Source organism: Ostrinia furnacalis, unplaced genomic scaffold, assembly GCF_004193835.3.
Source record: "Ostrinia furnacalis isolate ACB-3 unplaced genomic scaffold, ASM419383v2 OfSCF3206, whole genome shotgun sequence".
NCBI lineage: Eukaryota > Metazoa > Arthropoda > Insecta > Lepidoptera > Crambidae > Ostrinia > Ostrinia furnacalis.
The window spans coordinates 283,614-299,342 of record NW_021133445.1 but is presented as its reverse complement, the minus strand read 5'-3'; the positions used below and the strand labels follow the sequence as shown (position 1 = coordinate 299,342).

General features: G+C 39.3%; 1 protein-coding gene across 6 annotated transcripts in view; it reads right to left on the bottom strand.

Annotated features, from left to right (window-relative positions):
• Positions 1–1,275: 1,275 nt before the first annotated feature.
• LOC114357508 (uncharacterized) overlaps positions 1,276–15,729 on the bottom strand; it is a 34,779-nt gene continuing 20,325 nt past the window's right edge. For 2 of the 6 annotated variants that reach the window (XM_028311132.1, XM_028311134.1), the window contains 11 exons: positions 15,088–15,219; positions 12,330–12,466; positions 11,957–11,983; positions 11,555–11,719; positions 10,507–10,597; positions 8,432–8,500; positions 6,952–7,011; positions 6,619–6,762; positions 4,008–4,842; positions 3,383–3,666; positions 1,276–1,478 (listed from right to left, as the gene is read on the bottom strand). In XM_028311132.1, the coding sequence (XP_028166933.1) occupies positions 1,302–1,478; positions 3,383–3,666; positions 4,008–4,842; positions 6,619–6,762; positions 6,952–7,011; positions 8,432–8,500; positions 10,507–10,597; positions 11,555–11,719; positions 11,957–11,983; positions 12,330–12,466; positions 15,088–15,219 (2,121 nt within the window). In that variant the 3' untranslated portion in view covers positions 1,276–1,301. Of the gene's footprint in view, positions 1,479–3,369; positions 3,667–4,007; positions 4,843–6,618; positions 6,763–6,951; positions 7,012–8,431; positions 8,501–10,437; positions 10,598–11,554; positions 11,720–11,956; positions 11,984–12,329; positions 12,467–13,464; positions 13,597–15,087; positions 15,220–15,729 lie in introns of all 6 variants that reach the window. The other 4 variants (XM_028311133.1, XM_028311137.1, XM_028311135.1 and 1 more) reach the window with 4 other exon arrangements.

Sequence of the window (15,729 nt, the reverse complement as noted above, 5' to 3'; positions counted from 1 at the left end):
CTTATGCTAGGGCTGCTGCGACTTACTTCTGCGAGCTCCGGTGCGGGAACAAACTCAGGAACGTTCCCTTCAATGAGGGCTATCGTTTTAGCGCTCACCAGTTAGCGCCACTGTAGAGTAAGGTCCTGTCACTTGCTAGTCGCGAAGACAGTGGCACCAACTTGTGAGCGCTAAAGTGGTAGGAGGATTATCGCATTTGCACTCATCAAGATGGCGCCACTGTAGAGTAAGGTCCTGTCAATCGCCAGGGGTGCCAACTGTTAAGTATAAAAACGATAGCCCTCATTACATACATATTGATCTGTCAGCGCCGATGATCAGCGTGCGGTCAGCGCGACTCTAAAACCAGCCTTAAGCTTCATATACTCGAAAGTAATCTATTTTGTGTACACGTGAGTGGCAAGTGCCTTCAGCCTAAACGCACTTCTTGCTTATGCTAGGGTTGCTGCGACTTACTTCTGCGAGCTCCGGTGCGGGAACAAATCGAAGGTATACGCCGCGAGCGCGGGGTGGCCCTGCATGTGCAGTAATAACACACCACACATCTGGCACGGCGCCCAGGGTCCCGCGAACAGGCGAAAAAGCTGGCTCAGGATAGTATCGATATTCCATCAATCGCTAGACTGTTAGTCAGCTATCGAGCCACATCTCTTAACTGGCACCATCGCTTTAGTCCAGCGATAAAACTAAAAACCACACACTTCTCTCAGCTCACGAACTCGTATCTAATGTCTAGCTAGGGGTGGGCACTGGGGCACTGGGGATAGTGTCTAGGGCTGCTGCGACTTACTTCTTCTCGGGAACTCGTATCCAGTTGAAAGCTAGAGGTGGGACAAGTGGCTAGGGCTCCCGCGACCTGCTTCTTGATGTTCCAGCGCGGGAACAATCCAGCGACAATACTATTGGACAAGGAAGCAGTAAGGCCCGGGCATTTTATGAAGCTTCCGAGCGAGAAAGAAGTCTAGCTACGATACCATCGAAACTACGCAATACTTGCTACTCGCGACACGTATCCAGTTCCTAGCTAGGGGTAGGGTAACTGTCTTGGGTGATTTACTTCTGCGAGCTAAAGCGCGGGAAAAGTTTAGCGACAATTTATTACTATTCAATTAATTTTTAGTCTGCAATCTGTATTAATTTTAACTGTGGAAACTTTGCTGATTTCTGTCCTATTTTTTGTGTGATTATTTGTCTGTATATGAAAATTGTTTGTTTCCCTAATATAAATAAATAAAATAAAATAAAATAAGACAAAACTATCAATACAACGCACTTCTTGCTTATGCTAGGGCTGCTGCGACTTACTTCTGCGAGCTCCGGTGCGGGAACAAATCGAAGGTATACGCCGCAAGCGCGGGGTGGCCCTGCATGTGCAGTAATAACACACCACACATCTGGCACGGCGCCCAGGGGCCCGCGAATAGGCGAGACAGCTGGTTGAGGATGTTGAACTTCTTCTCTTTGTTTGTCACGTGTTCCTGTGGAGGATGCTGATGTGAATGAAAACTTCAACCTGTTAGGCTGGGTTTAGTCACGCTGACGCACGCTGACCGTCAGCGCTGACAGCCGAATTGTATGAAGCGTAGGCGCCGAGCGATCAGCGTCACTCAGGAACGTTCCCTTCAATAGGGATATGTTTCCTGGGTCAAAAAGCAAGTTTTAATTAGTCCGTCAGTTAACTTATCAAAAAATACTCTACACGTATTTTTCACTTTTTCAAACTAATGAAAATTTAAAGAGATAAAGCGCGCCAAAGTTCATAATAAGAGGCCCGTGACGTCAATGCTTGCATAAAACGCCGCACGTTGTGACGTCGTGCGGAACTTCAACGCACCATAACTATGTAATTATTTGTTAGATTGACAAATAAAAATATATGTGTCCAATATTTTTTGATATTAAACATGACGGACTAAAAACATTTTTTTAGGAAACTAGCCTATTACATACATATTGATCAGACAGCGCCGACGATCAGCGTGCGGTCAGCGCGACTCTAAAACCAGCCTTCAGCTTCATATAGGGGAGACCGGGTACAATAGTACCACGGGTCAATAGTACCATCGGCGATATTTCTTCATACAAGCGACGTTAGATTGTGTGCATAGCGTCAGAATATGCGCTTTTTGTGTTTCCATCCGCTCACCAGTCGGCGGCGCTTGTGCTGAGAAACGAAGGTGTACAGGAAGGATTTTTGTTTTTTGCCCAGCCGCAGTAAGTTTTTATGTCAAATATATGAGCCCATAAGTTGCCTAATATGCTATTTGTTACCAAAGTATTGTTGTCAATAGTTNAAAAATAATTTAGATAGATTTTTTTTCTTATTTTTCCTAAAGTAGTCATGACTATGTCCATCCTGCGGCGCCGGCTTATCCTTGAATTTTGGGACACGTTGTATATCATCAAAACCGGCTTGATATATATCGGATATATATCCGATATATATCTTGATATATATCCCTTGATATACAGGGTGTTTGGCGCATTGTGTGCCAAAATGATTTGGCGGATAGAATGGGTCATTTCCTATATTTTCAGCCCCCATAACACGTTCCATGCCAGGCGGCTACTTTTATATTAATTTCACCAAAATACCCAAATCGCATCATTTAATTTCAATTTAAAAAAAAACTACTAGGCGTAGCCTCAAAGTAAATATTTTGTGAAGTTTTTACCTGCTTTGAACTTATTGTAAAGTAAAAAAAAAGTTCAAAATTCAAAATTTGAATATCAGTCCGAGTAGAGTCAATGCACTAATTTAAGGAATTTGTGAAGTTTTTGTTATTATTTAAACAAGATTAGTATACCGGATTAGCGGGGAGCCAGTCGTGGTTGCGCCAAATTTGTCAGTGTGTGCGTGCGCGCCGCATACGTATATTGGCGTGCTCACATACAAACCGCGCTCGGTGCGTTTCTATGAAGATGACCTACTCATTTGTATTTACTCTGCCCAAAGTGAGTCTTGGCCTCCGACAATAAGTCTCCATTTCGGTCTGTTCTGCGCCACCTTTGGTCAGTTATGGTTCAACCTATTAAAAGTAATGTATTTTCTGCCAATAAGCTTTTAAAAAGCGCCTATACATCCCAAGTGTAATTTTAACCCTACCATTGCTTCTGGACAGTAAAGTGGGCGGTATTGACTGAGAAGAAGCAGCTCAAAAGTTATTCTTTTCTACATTGTCTGTTCCTTTCAAGGTCGGGGGGAAAGATTTACATAATCATGTGCAATTGTGACTATACTTAAGATTAGTATGCTAACCTGGAGTTTCACATTTTATTTTAAAAACGTCTTTGCAAAATACTCAGGATCTTTAAATCTAACTGAACTGCAAAAAAAACTACAAATTATAAGAAAAAAGCGCTACTCACTTCAAATACTTACTTCAATCTTCTGCACCAAACCAGGCGCGCAAGTATTCACAAAATAGTCCCTGAACTTCTTTAGCTTATCCGCTTGTTCGGGCGTCAAGAACGGTAGGAATTCCTTGAAGGTGTCCACTAACTCCACGTCGCACAACGATTCGAGGTTCCGTGCTAATACCACTGGGTCGTCGTGGTCTACGTCGAATTTTGTGAACAGACTATTTATCCTTTTTTTCGTTTGTGCATGTTTTGCCAGTATCGCTGACCGAAGTAGTAGTGTTAATTGGAATGAATTCACGAGTTCTGAAAGAAAGTTTCGTGGATATTAGATTTGTTATAATTTTTTTGGTAAATATTACTAATGGCAACATTGTCAATCAAAGAGAGAGAGAGAGAGAGAGAGAGAGAGATTTAGTATGTAAGATGTAAGAAAGGAAATAAAAAATGGTGGATGTGCATGGAATAAAAAGATAAAGCATGCATGATAGCTCTAAAGGTTCTCGGAACACAAGAATTACATTAACATTTTACGATTAATTCAAAATCAAAAATATTATATTCTGTTTTAGCCAATTTTTTTGCACTTATGAACGTCAAAAATAATAATGTGCTTAAGGGACACTTTGTATTGTATGCTCGCTCACCTAAATCTTCTGCGACATTGCTGTTATCTAAATGATTTTCGTCTGTCTGTCGTTCTGATTTACCAGTCCCTTTCAAACGCTCCAGCCTTTGGTTAATATCTTTGTAAATGCAATCAGATTGCCTTTTAAACTTATTGACTAGTAACTTTAACCTATTCGTTATCCTTGGATAACTTCTATTCGTACAATGGCACATTTCTTTTCTTTCATTTTTATTCCTAAAGTAGTCTGTGATTCTCTTTTGCTTTGGCTTGAAAAACCTCCTCATTATGATGCAACATTTGCAATGATTTGGGTCTTCTTTCTGTGTCTTTTCTATATTTGAACTATTTTCCGTGAGGACCTTTTTATTTTCGACTGCACTACTAATGGGCGTTACGTTACAATCCACTGTGTTGGTTTGGAGACAGCGAACTTGTGGAGTTTCGATTGAGTTCATTTTCAATGGTTCTATCGTCATCAATTTCATCCCAGTGTTGCATCCATTTTGTTTCAAGGGTTGTATCACAATATTCGGTGTCGAATCTTCGATTACCGTGTCGAGAGGAACCAAATTGATTCCTTTGCTCGTTTCGACTAGTTTGAAAAGGCTCGAAGCGTTGTGTGCGCCATCAATGGAATCATTTATGGGTGTCATGGGTAGAGTGTTGATTTTGATGTCGAATTTGTCTTTGAATTCAGGCTTCGCGTCTGTGCTAATGACCTGCTCGGTGTAGTTTATTGGTAGAGCTGTTTTGGAAGGCACGACAGGGATGACGCCATTTAGATTTTCGAAGTCGATGTCGACTCCTTTGGGCGCTGTGCCCGAGGCGTGGGCTCGGCGGCGGAGGAAAAGCTGGAAAATGGAACGATTCGAGATGTTAAGAGTTGTTTTGTTGCAACAGCCAATAGGGATGTTTCCTGGGTAAAAAAGCAAGAGTTTAAATTAGTCCGTCAGTTAATGAGGGTTTTCGCGATTGAAATATTCACCGAATTCGCGAAAACCCTCATTCATAAAAAAAACTTGACACGTACTTTTCACTTATTCAAAATAATGAAAATTTAAAGATATAGCACGCCAAAGTTCTGAAGAAGAGGCCCGTGACGTCGAATGCTAAAAGTGTAGCACTTTGTGTCGTCACGTGGAACTTCAACGTATCATAACTTCGTAATTACTTGTTTGATTGACAAATAAAAAAATACGTGTACAATATTTTTTGATAATATAATTGACGGACTTAAAGTTTTTTTAGGTAACTAGCCTATTAGTGTGCTCTTTTAAACGATTGTACAGCCAACAGCACATTCAGACTGGACATTTTGTTGCAAAATAATACCTATTCTATTACATCGAAATAAGATGCCACAGTGTTTAGCTTGATGTGCTATCGTCTGTACAAGGTTTTAATTATTGCCATTTTAACTCGTTGGAATTGTCTCATATTTGGGGTACATGTAAAATTTTTAAGTAAAGTTTTATTTTAAATGTAACGATGCATGTAAATTGATATGTTGTTGGTAAATCTTTGACAATAAATAAATAAAAGGATATCAACGATTTAAAGGACAATGACCAAAAGTGGTCCAAATTTCCACCACCAATGAGACCTATATTGGCTTATAGTCCATTAAATAGAGATTAACTTTCAGTGCCGTGTGGTGACGGCAGAGTAGAATACATTTGTCACCAACCCCTACTCTTCCCGCGGGTGTCGTAAGAGGCGACTTAGGGACTACACATCAAACAGAGAATGGGCAGCAGCGCTCTCTGAAAAACATCAATCTTTTAAACTGCGATCTCCAACCCGCCTGCCTAGCGTGGAGATTATGGCAAAACCCTCCACTATAGTGGAGGAGGCTCATAGTCCAGCAGTGGACTGTAAAGGGCTGTTGATGATGATGATGATGAACTTTCAGTATGGGACGAAAAAAAAAAAGCTGTCAGTAAAAAGTTATGACTGTTTGAAAAATTGTAGTAGTTTACGCGCTAATGTCAGGAACTACTGGTCCGATTTGAAAAAATCTTTTTGTTATGGATAGCCCATTTATCAAGGATGGTTTTAGGATAAATAACATCACCCTACAACCAATAGGAGCGGAGCAGTAAAGACAAATGTTGTAAAAATGGGAAAAATTATTCAAACTATTTTCACGCGTACAAAGTCGTAGGCACAGCTAGTATAATATTTAATAAACTTCATCTATAACCCCGCGCCACATGCGACATGACATAACATTCGTAGATTAGTCCAAATGTGCAATGGATAGAATGATATCAAGAAAATTTTTCGGATGAAAAGGTAAAAAACAGACTTTTCATTCAGTCATAACTTTTTACTGACAGCATATTTTTGATTGCGGTTTGGTTATAATGAATCAGTGTTTAGTAGACTATTTTACTACATTGGTCTCGTTAGTGGTGGACATTTGGACCACACTCCATACATTTTTGGTCATTGTCCTTTTAACCTGTATACAACCCAATCGAGCTAACTACGCACCAATGGAAGCTGGAATATGACTCTCCCTCCCACTTACTCGCACACCGTCAAGCGTCGTACAACGTCGCACAACGACAACGGTTAACTCGACCGGTATTTGAACTGTAGGTTCCTTAAGGTTCTCCACTTACCCTAAATCGCTTGCTGGTCTTGGCCAAATACCGGAGCCATCGCCTCGGCATTTCGTACTCGGGCTGCTGGTACAGCGTCAATGAAGGGTCGAATGCCAGCAGACGATGCTTCACTGGAGTCACCTGCTGCGTTCTGAAGAATACCTGACATAATATTTAGAATAGTTTTATTGTTGCAATGCCAGCTTGAATTAATACATGACTTACTAAAGCTAAAGATGTATTAGAAACTTCCTAGTCACAGAACGTATTGTTTTTTGACCATATCATGTGTCTAATTGAAAATTCTATAAGTATATTCCGCGGTGTATAATTCCTGGTGATCTTACTCACTTGTATAGGGTTGTCCCTTTCAGAAGTCCTGCGCACCTGCTGTAGATGATTGTGCAACAACTATGAAGAAAAAATAACAGAAATTATGGATAAATCCTAATAAAAGAAATAATCGATTTATTAGAGACAATAAATAATTTCTGAAAATAGCCAAGGCGGAGCAAAGCGGAGAAAGGTTTTCAATAACCAATCAGATTTCACCCACAAAACGCATGCGCGCGTCATTTCATATATTAGCTGTCACTAAGGCCGGCAATACACGGACCGCTTGAAGCAGTCAGGGTCGACAGCTTCAAGCTGCGACTGCACAGTGAACTGAAGAGTTCTATGGACGCACATACACGAACCGCTCGAGCAGTTGCAACTGAATCGGGCGGTCGACAGCACGGTGAATTTTCATCGTGCGGTCAAGCAGTCGCCAGCCATACACTGACTGCTCGAGCTGTCGACAGCTCTCGCGCAGTTACCTCCGCCCACTTTCTTCATTTCACGGCGCGCGCGCGTGATTTGTTGAGCAGTTAATACCAACTGCTCGAGCAGTTATCGCTGGCAGCTTCAAGCTGTTGATTCTTGACTGCAAGAGCGGTCCGTGTATGTTGATCACTGACTAACTGCTCGAGCTGTCCGTGTATTGCCGGCCTAAGGGTTTCCAACGCACCGAGCTGGACAGCCAAGGCATCATGTGTTTGACGACCAGATCGACCGCATACATGAGTCCCCAGCGGGCCTTGCTTGGCGGAGTGACACACAGGGACCTTACAAAGCTCTATTCAACGCTGTGCGTTCGACTTCGTATAGCGTTGCTGCTTCACTTAAGCAAGCATCGTTTATTAATACGGGTAGTTTTATGTTAGTTCGGTCGGATGAATAAAATTTTTGCATTCAAAAGTGGTTTTGACTAACGCGCTTGATTAAGTGGTTTTGACCGATTATGAGTTTTGACTGTAACATTAAAGCCATGTATTCATTAGGCAACATTTGTTTATAAACACGTTTATAAACTGTTCATACTATCCGTTCGCGATAAGTTTGCCGCTGGCGATATGACGTCACTCGAAAGAAAACGTCTATAACTTTAGCAAACTATATGGAAATTATTTTTTATTTATTAATATTCATAAAAATTGTGTATTTGCGTAAAATAAAACACTCATTTGCGTATAATCACCAATTATTTGCGTTTAATCGCGGTTGGAGGAGGGGATGCGCATTCCACGGACCGGCAACTTAGCGCGAACGGGTAGTACACAATGTTTCATAATGTCATCTCTGTAAACAGTTTATAAACAGTCCATGAACATAGGTGACGAAACATTGTTTATGATACACGTTGCCGTGCCCCCGCTATGAGTGGAGAGCAAGTGTGGACGGCCAAGTTTCAGAAACCTGTGTTTATGGTAAACTTGTTTCACACTAGTCATAAACAGTTTATCAACAAATGTTGCCTGATGATTACGGCTTAGCACTGTTTCAAACGTACCGAGCCGGACAGCCAAGGCATCATGTGTTTGACGACGAGGTCGACGACGTATATGAGTCCCCAGCGGGCCTTGCTTGACGGAGTGACACACAGGAACCAATCCCAAAGCTCTATTCAACGCTGTACGTTCGACTTCGTATAGCGTTGCTACTTCACTTAAGCAAGCATCGTTTATGAATACGGGTGTTAACCTCGTAAGTCCCCGCGTACTTGTACAAGTACATACTAAGCATAGTAGTTCAGACCTGACATTTAAACTACATAGCAAGAGTAACTGCCTAATGTACTTACCCAAGTACAAATTTTTCTTTCCCCATTTACCGGGTAGTTTTTTTACAATGGCAAAAATTATACGACCATACTCATTCAATACTCTATGGTCAATTCCGCCATGTTAGACAGGTAACGTCAACTGTCAGTGTCAGAGTAATTTTTTCGCAAAATGGTTACGCGGTCGGATTGCTGGCCGACACGAGGATAGTTTATCTGTTTATATCAAAGTAATCTTATGTTTTTTGTCTTATTTTTTAAATGTATCAGTAAATATAAGTTATAGTTTTTGTAAATAAAACAAAATTCATGATCGGTCAAAATAATTTGTACTTGATATAGAACGTTAGGCGTTTGTTTCAAAAATTATTGTATGAAAGTTGTATTAGGTATGAAATTAGCGTTTATTTTTCTTCAATGTTCATTAATATGTAATTTCTTTCATAGTATAGCTATGTCCATCATTCTTTTTTTATTTGAAATTTGAGTTCAAGGGCCTATTTTTGCGTATAAAATGTTTAACTTAATTTTATTTTTTAAATTAGAATTTAATCTTCAAAGACAGCTCGTACTAATTGTCGTCCGTTTCCATTAAACAAAAATAAATTATATTTTTATACAGATACCAATTTTCAAAAAATGTCTTAATTTCTTTTATAGCTTAATGTTGTTTTAATCTACCTACAAAATTTCATAAAATTTTAATTTATGGCTTTTTAAAAAATCCCAAAAAATTAATATGGAAAAATTAATTTTGGTGAAAATCTCCATATAAAACGCTGAGGACAAATAATTTCGTCTTAAAGACTGAATTTAATAATTATTGCTTACTTAAGTGACGTTTAGAAGAAAAATATGATTTATTTTTAATACTTAAATAAAACCTTTGTCTTAGTAATATTATTTTTTTACACTGTATAAAAAGCCTAACGTACTTACAGGAGTACAAACTATTTTCAATATTTTTCTTTTGAAACAGGTGCTAAAGATGCTAAACTTACAGTAAAAAATACAAAACATAAGGTAACACTTAAGAAACTATGTAAACCGTCAATTTTTTATCTCGGTCTGAAGCACATTTCTTAGTTTGTACTTGGTATAGTACATCCGGCAGATATGAATACTGCTGTTGAAAAAACACAGGACTTACGAGGTTAATGTTACAGTCAAAACTCAGAATCAGTCAAAACCACTTTTGAATGCAAAAATTTTATTCATCCGACCGAACTAATTGATAATTTACAAAACTTTTACCTGACGAATACACTGATTTCTTAAAAGTAGTACCTAAGGTAGATCATTTTGTATGCACAAATCACAAAAACGTTACACTTTAAATGGTTTTATAGCACATTTGTATGATTTCCAAGTAATTTTCACTTTCAAGTAATGAATTTTGACTGATTTTTGCCTTTTTTTTCTTGGTGGACTATCCCGCGGATTTATTGCCGCGGCGATTTTGCCAATGTCAAGTGTTCAAGGAGACTGACTGATGGTTAAATTTTAAATCAAAGTCAAAGCCACTTTTGACTGATTTTTGTAGTCAAAAGTGCTTTTGAGTGGATTATGAGTTTTGACTGTAACATTAAGGCTGAGTTGCACCACCTAACTTTAACCGTGACTATTACGATAACTGGTGCATTTTTTATGGATTTTGACGATTTTGACAGATTTTTGACGTTTCTTAATGTCAAAGTAAGATGGTGCAACCCATCCTAAAGCTGTTTCAAACGTACCGAGCCGGACAGCCAAGGCATCATGTGTTTGACGACGAGGTCGACGACGTATATGAGTCCCCAGCGGGCCTTGCGTCCGCACGGCCGCGGCGGCCGCTTGTATATCTCGGGATTGGCCTCCACGTAGTTCCAGAACTGCTCTAGACCTAGGGCGATGTATCTGAAAAAAGTATTTATTTATTAACTAGCTTTTGGCCGCGGCTTCGCCCGCGTGAAATTTAGTTTGTCACAGAAAAACTTAATCGCGCGCGTCCCTGTTTCAAAAACCGGGATAAAAACTATCCTATGTCCTTTCCTGGGACTCAAACTATCTCTATGCCAATTTCATCAAAATCGGTTCAGTGGCTTAGGCGTGAAAGCAAGACAGACAGACAAACAGAGTTACTTTCGCATTTATAATATTATTATAGAAGTATAGATAGTATAGACGAGGCATTGTGCAGGTATAGTTATAGAAGAATTTGTAGTTTGATAACTGCTTGTTCAGTAAAATTACTGGCTAGCCACTAAAGCTAAGCTAAGTAAGTTGCCACACTGGCGGATTGCAAGCATTTTATAAGCGGAGCGACGCAACAAACACGCCGCGCGTGTGTGAAAACGCTTGTAATCCGCCAGTGTGGCAAGGCCCTAAGTTTTAGTGACTTGTGAGGACAAAATGACGAATCCCAAAGCACCCTCGGGTTATCTTTCCCCAGCAACGCAGGATTTTAACTACTGTTCTGTGAAGTTATGGAAGCCGACTATGGCTAAGAAGTAATAACATTTTAACTGAAAGAAATTAAGTGAGGGTAGTCGCAGCTATTGTTGTCTTATGTAGCCCCGCGAATCGAGATACAATAGAAATCAATTGTTACGCATTCTTGTGCGACCGCTAGGAGTTTGATCGGATAGGGTAAATATAAATTTATTTGGACAATCTCATACAGCGCCATCTAGCCCCAAAGTAAGCAATTAATATGCTTGTGTTATGGGTGCTAGCTTAACGGATATACTACTTATATACTTTAAATAGGGTACCGTGCTGAAAGTATAATTTGGGTTATCCTCGACGAGCAAAGCCTTAAGCATAGGTTTGACTAGGGCCACCTTTGAATATTTTCAGAAGGTAGGTACTTACGAATCCTCGCTAGGCATGTATATGCAGCGGCGGTTGTGGTGCGGCCGGTAGGGCATGGGCGGCAGCAGGTGAGGGTAGACGAACACGCAGCTGTTGGCCACTACCCGCATTAGAGTCTCGTGGAAATCCCCGATGTAAGGGTTGTTGTTCGCGTGCCGTCGGCGACTGGAAATTAGTACATAATAAACATTGTTGGAACTAAACCCTGGGTTGCACCATATTACTTTAACTATAACAAACGTCAAGTCTGTTAAACTCCATATATTACATCGGGTTAAGGTATAGTTACGGTTAAAGTTAAGGTGATGCAACTCACTCAGCCTATGTATTGCCATGAAAATAAGATAATCTTTAGAAATATCAAGTTTGTTTAATTAAATTAGATGAAATATAAAGACTTACCATCTATCTGATTCTTTCTGGATGAACCTGAAAGAAAAAAAAACAAAACATTTCTATCGGAAGATATTTTTAACAATTTAAAAGTGCACAAAACTATATGTTTTTATTTTGTGTAAATGTTTCACATTCCTTTGTTGAATTTATGACGTAACTAAATAGGCACAAACTATGAATGCTTCCAAAATCAATCAAAATAAAAAACGTGACAACACATTTTGACACGTGTTTCTGACTGAAAATAGCCAATCTGAAAAGCAAGTTACTATTTTTCGTTGTCTTTGTACTCTTAACACAAGGCAATAAAGTACAAAACAACGTGGTTACTATATTACCATTGACAGATTGTGGGATAGAATAAAGAAGTGTCACTTACTCAACCAGCTCAGTATTTTCCGGAGTGTTCTCCGAGACGGTCTCCGCCCACGATTCGACCAGTTCCATGGCGGGCCGCAGGTTGCATACATTCACCACCGACTTGGGATTCGCGGTTGCCATCTTTGAGAAAGTTTCCTAGGACAGAGGTCAGGTTACGACACTTGTAAACATCGTGGGTAAACGTAATAAGTAAAAATAAAGAAAAGAGATTACGAAAATCTTTGATGGTTTGACAAAGGAATAGGAATAAATATCCTTGACGCACTGTACATTGCGCCATTTGATCCCAAACTGAGTAAGTATTTTGAATGACAAGGATATATCCGGACGTAACCGTCAAACTTTGACGTTTTAAATCAAACATCAGGGATCGAATCAATTCAAGCCTTAATCAGGAAGTCGTTAAATAAAGTCAATTTGAACTTTAGGCCTCAAAGATAAGGTATAATATTTTTTTCCATAGCCTACCGGGCTAGGATGTGCGTCATAGCAGGCCTGTTCATCTCCGCGAGTTTACATCGAAAACAAAACACGCACGACGGCCCACCTACAGGATACTATTCGACAAGGCCTCACATACGAGCGAACATTGACTCACGCACGCGTATTCATGTGTATGATGGAAGAAAATAAAGAAAATGGTGTACTAAATACTGTGCAGTATTTAACTGCCTAAATAATAATAAAAACATAGAATGTACTTTTTTAAGTTGTCTCTAGACACTGAGAGGTAAATAAGTAGTTAATATTATTCATGATAATTCATGCTAAATCATGTATTTCCTCCGCCATTTTCCGCAGTTTGGCACCTCACGTCACATCATTTTACCGAAGTCAGCCCTATAGCTTCGGCGCAGTGCCGAACACTGACGTTTGTCAACAAAATGGTGCTTGACTCTTGAGACAGGCTAAATTACGCCATATTGTTAATGACATTGAGCATACATTTTTTTAAATACCTTCGCGAAGTAAAATTTCTGTACGTAGTACTTATTATTATTCTGTGGTCATAGTAAAATCTTATCAATGATTATAGACGACAAATGAATGGGAAAATCGATAAATTGCCTCGCTAAAAGGTTATCATACCGTGCGTTCTAGGCTTACTGGTCAGTGGTTCAAAATACACTTACCAAATACTCCTTGTAACTTGGCCCGTAAGACCAGTGTATGGGGTGCACGTAAAGTTGCAAGAAGTTGGATGCTGCTAACTGGATGTGCATTCTGAGCTGCTGTTGGAGAATCAGGACTTGCTCGGGCAGTATCTGAAACAATATGATATTTCATTATAAAAAAAAATTCGCTATATAAGAAGAAAAAATACGCATGTGGTGCGCTAGATGGCGACACAGTAGCTTTTTTGTAGCAGTCAGCCCTATCGCATCGGCATAGTACCAATGACTGACGTATGTAAACGAAACGGTGCTCGACTCTTAGACAAGCTAAATTACACCATATTGTTGACGGCATTGGGTAAACATTTTTTAAATACTTTCGCGAAGAAAACTTTCTGTACTAGTTTATTATTATTGTGTGGCAACACTGGCGAATGACAGAACTTACTCTACTGTGGCGCCATCCTGGTAAGTGCAAATGCGATAGTTGCACCTACCGCTTCAGCGCTCACCAGTTGGCGCTACTGTCTTTGCTACTAGCGAGATTTGGCAAGTGCTGAGAAGCGCCGCAACAAACTCAATCAATACTGACCGTCCATAACGCCCCCTGTTGCGCGCCATCTTGACTGGTAGCCTCAATATGGTCCCGGTCAAGAGGGCGCGTAATCCGCAATCTTCATCGTGTTGGTTCCCGCTGAAAACCAGCTTCTCGACATGGCGCTTGTTATGTCGCGAATATAGCTGAGCGGACGCCTCTTCAGCATAGCTTGTAGTTTAATGTTATATGTACTGTATTTTTCAGGGTTCGAAAATATCGGATATTTATTATAAATATCAAAATATCGGATATTTATGATATATATCCGATATATATCAACTTTGATATATATCAATTTTGTATGAAAGCCATAGTATTATCTTATTGTATTATTCATGAATACTATTGCATATGTGTTACATAAACATGTTTTTAATGTTTTTAAAACTTAAAATCAGACAAATAAAGCAAAAACATAAAATATCTTTGAAATACGGCAAAATCAACTAAAAAAATAAAAATCTTATGTCAAAAAGTACAAATACAGTAACAAATTTTTTAAAAGTTGATATACNAAGAAAAGTAGTACGAAAATCGTTGATGGTTTAACAAAGAAATAGGAATAAATATCCTTGACACACTGTACATTGCGCCATTTGATCCCAAACTGAGTAACGCCCGTATTCACAAACGATGCTTGCTTAAGTGAAGCAACAAATCGAACGCACAGCGTTGAATAGGGCTCTGTGATTGGTTCGTGTTTGACCCTGTGCGTCCATGCGCACTGTGAGACCTCATAGTAATGTTTGTGAATATGGGTGTGAGACTTGACAAACTTTGACATTTTAAATCAAACCTCAGGGCTCGAATCAATTTAAGCCTTAATCAGGAAGTCGTTAAATAAAGTCAATTTGAACTTTAGGCCTCAAAGATAAGGTATAATATTTTTTTCCATAGCCTACCGGGTTAGGATGTGCGTCATAGTAAAATCTTATCAATGATTATAGACGAAAAATGTATGGGAAAATCGATAAATTGCCTCGCTAAAAGGTTATCATACCGTGCGTTCTAGCTTACTGGTCAGTGGTTCAAAATACACTTACCAAATACTCCTTGTAACTCGGTCCATAAGACCAGTGTATGGGGTGTACATAAAGCTGCAAGAAATTGGAAGCTGCTAACTGGATGTGAATTCTGAGCTGCTGTTGGAGGATCAGGATTTGCTCGGGCAGTATCTGAAACAATATATTTCATTATAAAAAAAAATTCGCTATCAAAAGAAGAAAAAATACGCATGTGGTGCGCTAGATGGCGACACAGTAGCTTTTTTGTAGCAGTCAGCCCTATCGCATCGGCATAGTACCAATGACTGACGTATGTAAACGAAACGGTGCTCGACTCTGAGACAAGCTAAATTACACCATATTGTTGACGGCATTGAGTAAACATTTTTTCAAATACTTTCGCGAAGAAAACTTTCTGTACTATAGTCTTTTTCACGTAAGATGATCCGTATGACACTTCAAGGTTATCCATATTACGCATACTACATATGCAGAATATTTTTGAAAAAATATTTGTATTTTATTAGCAATATAATAAAAAAAAATTAACTACTTGTCTTGAAATATATAGTAAAATCTGAGTCTATTAATTATATTTTAATTAAATACGATGTAAAAATATTTTTTATTTAATTTACGCAATGTGTGAAACGGAATAGATTTAGTGCTGGGGTANCGCCT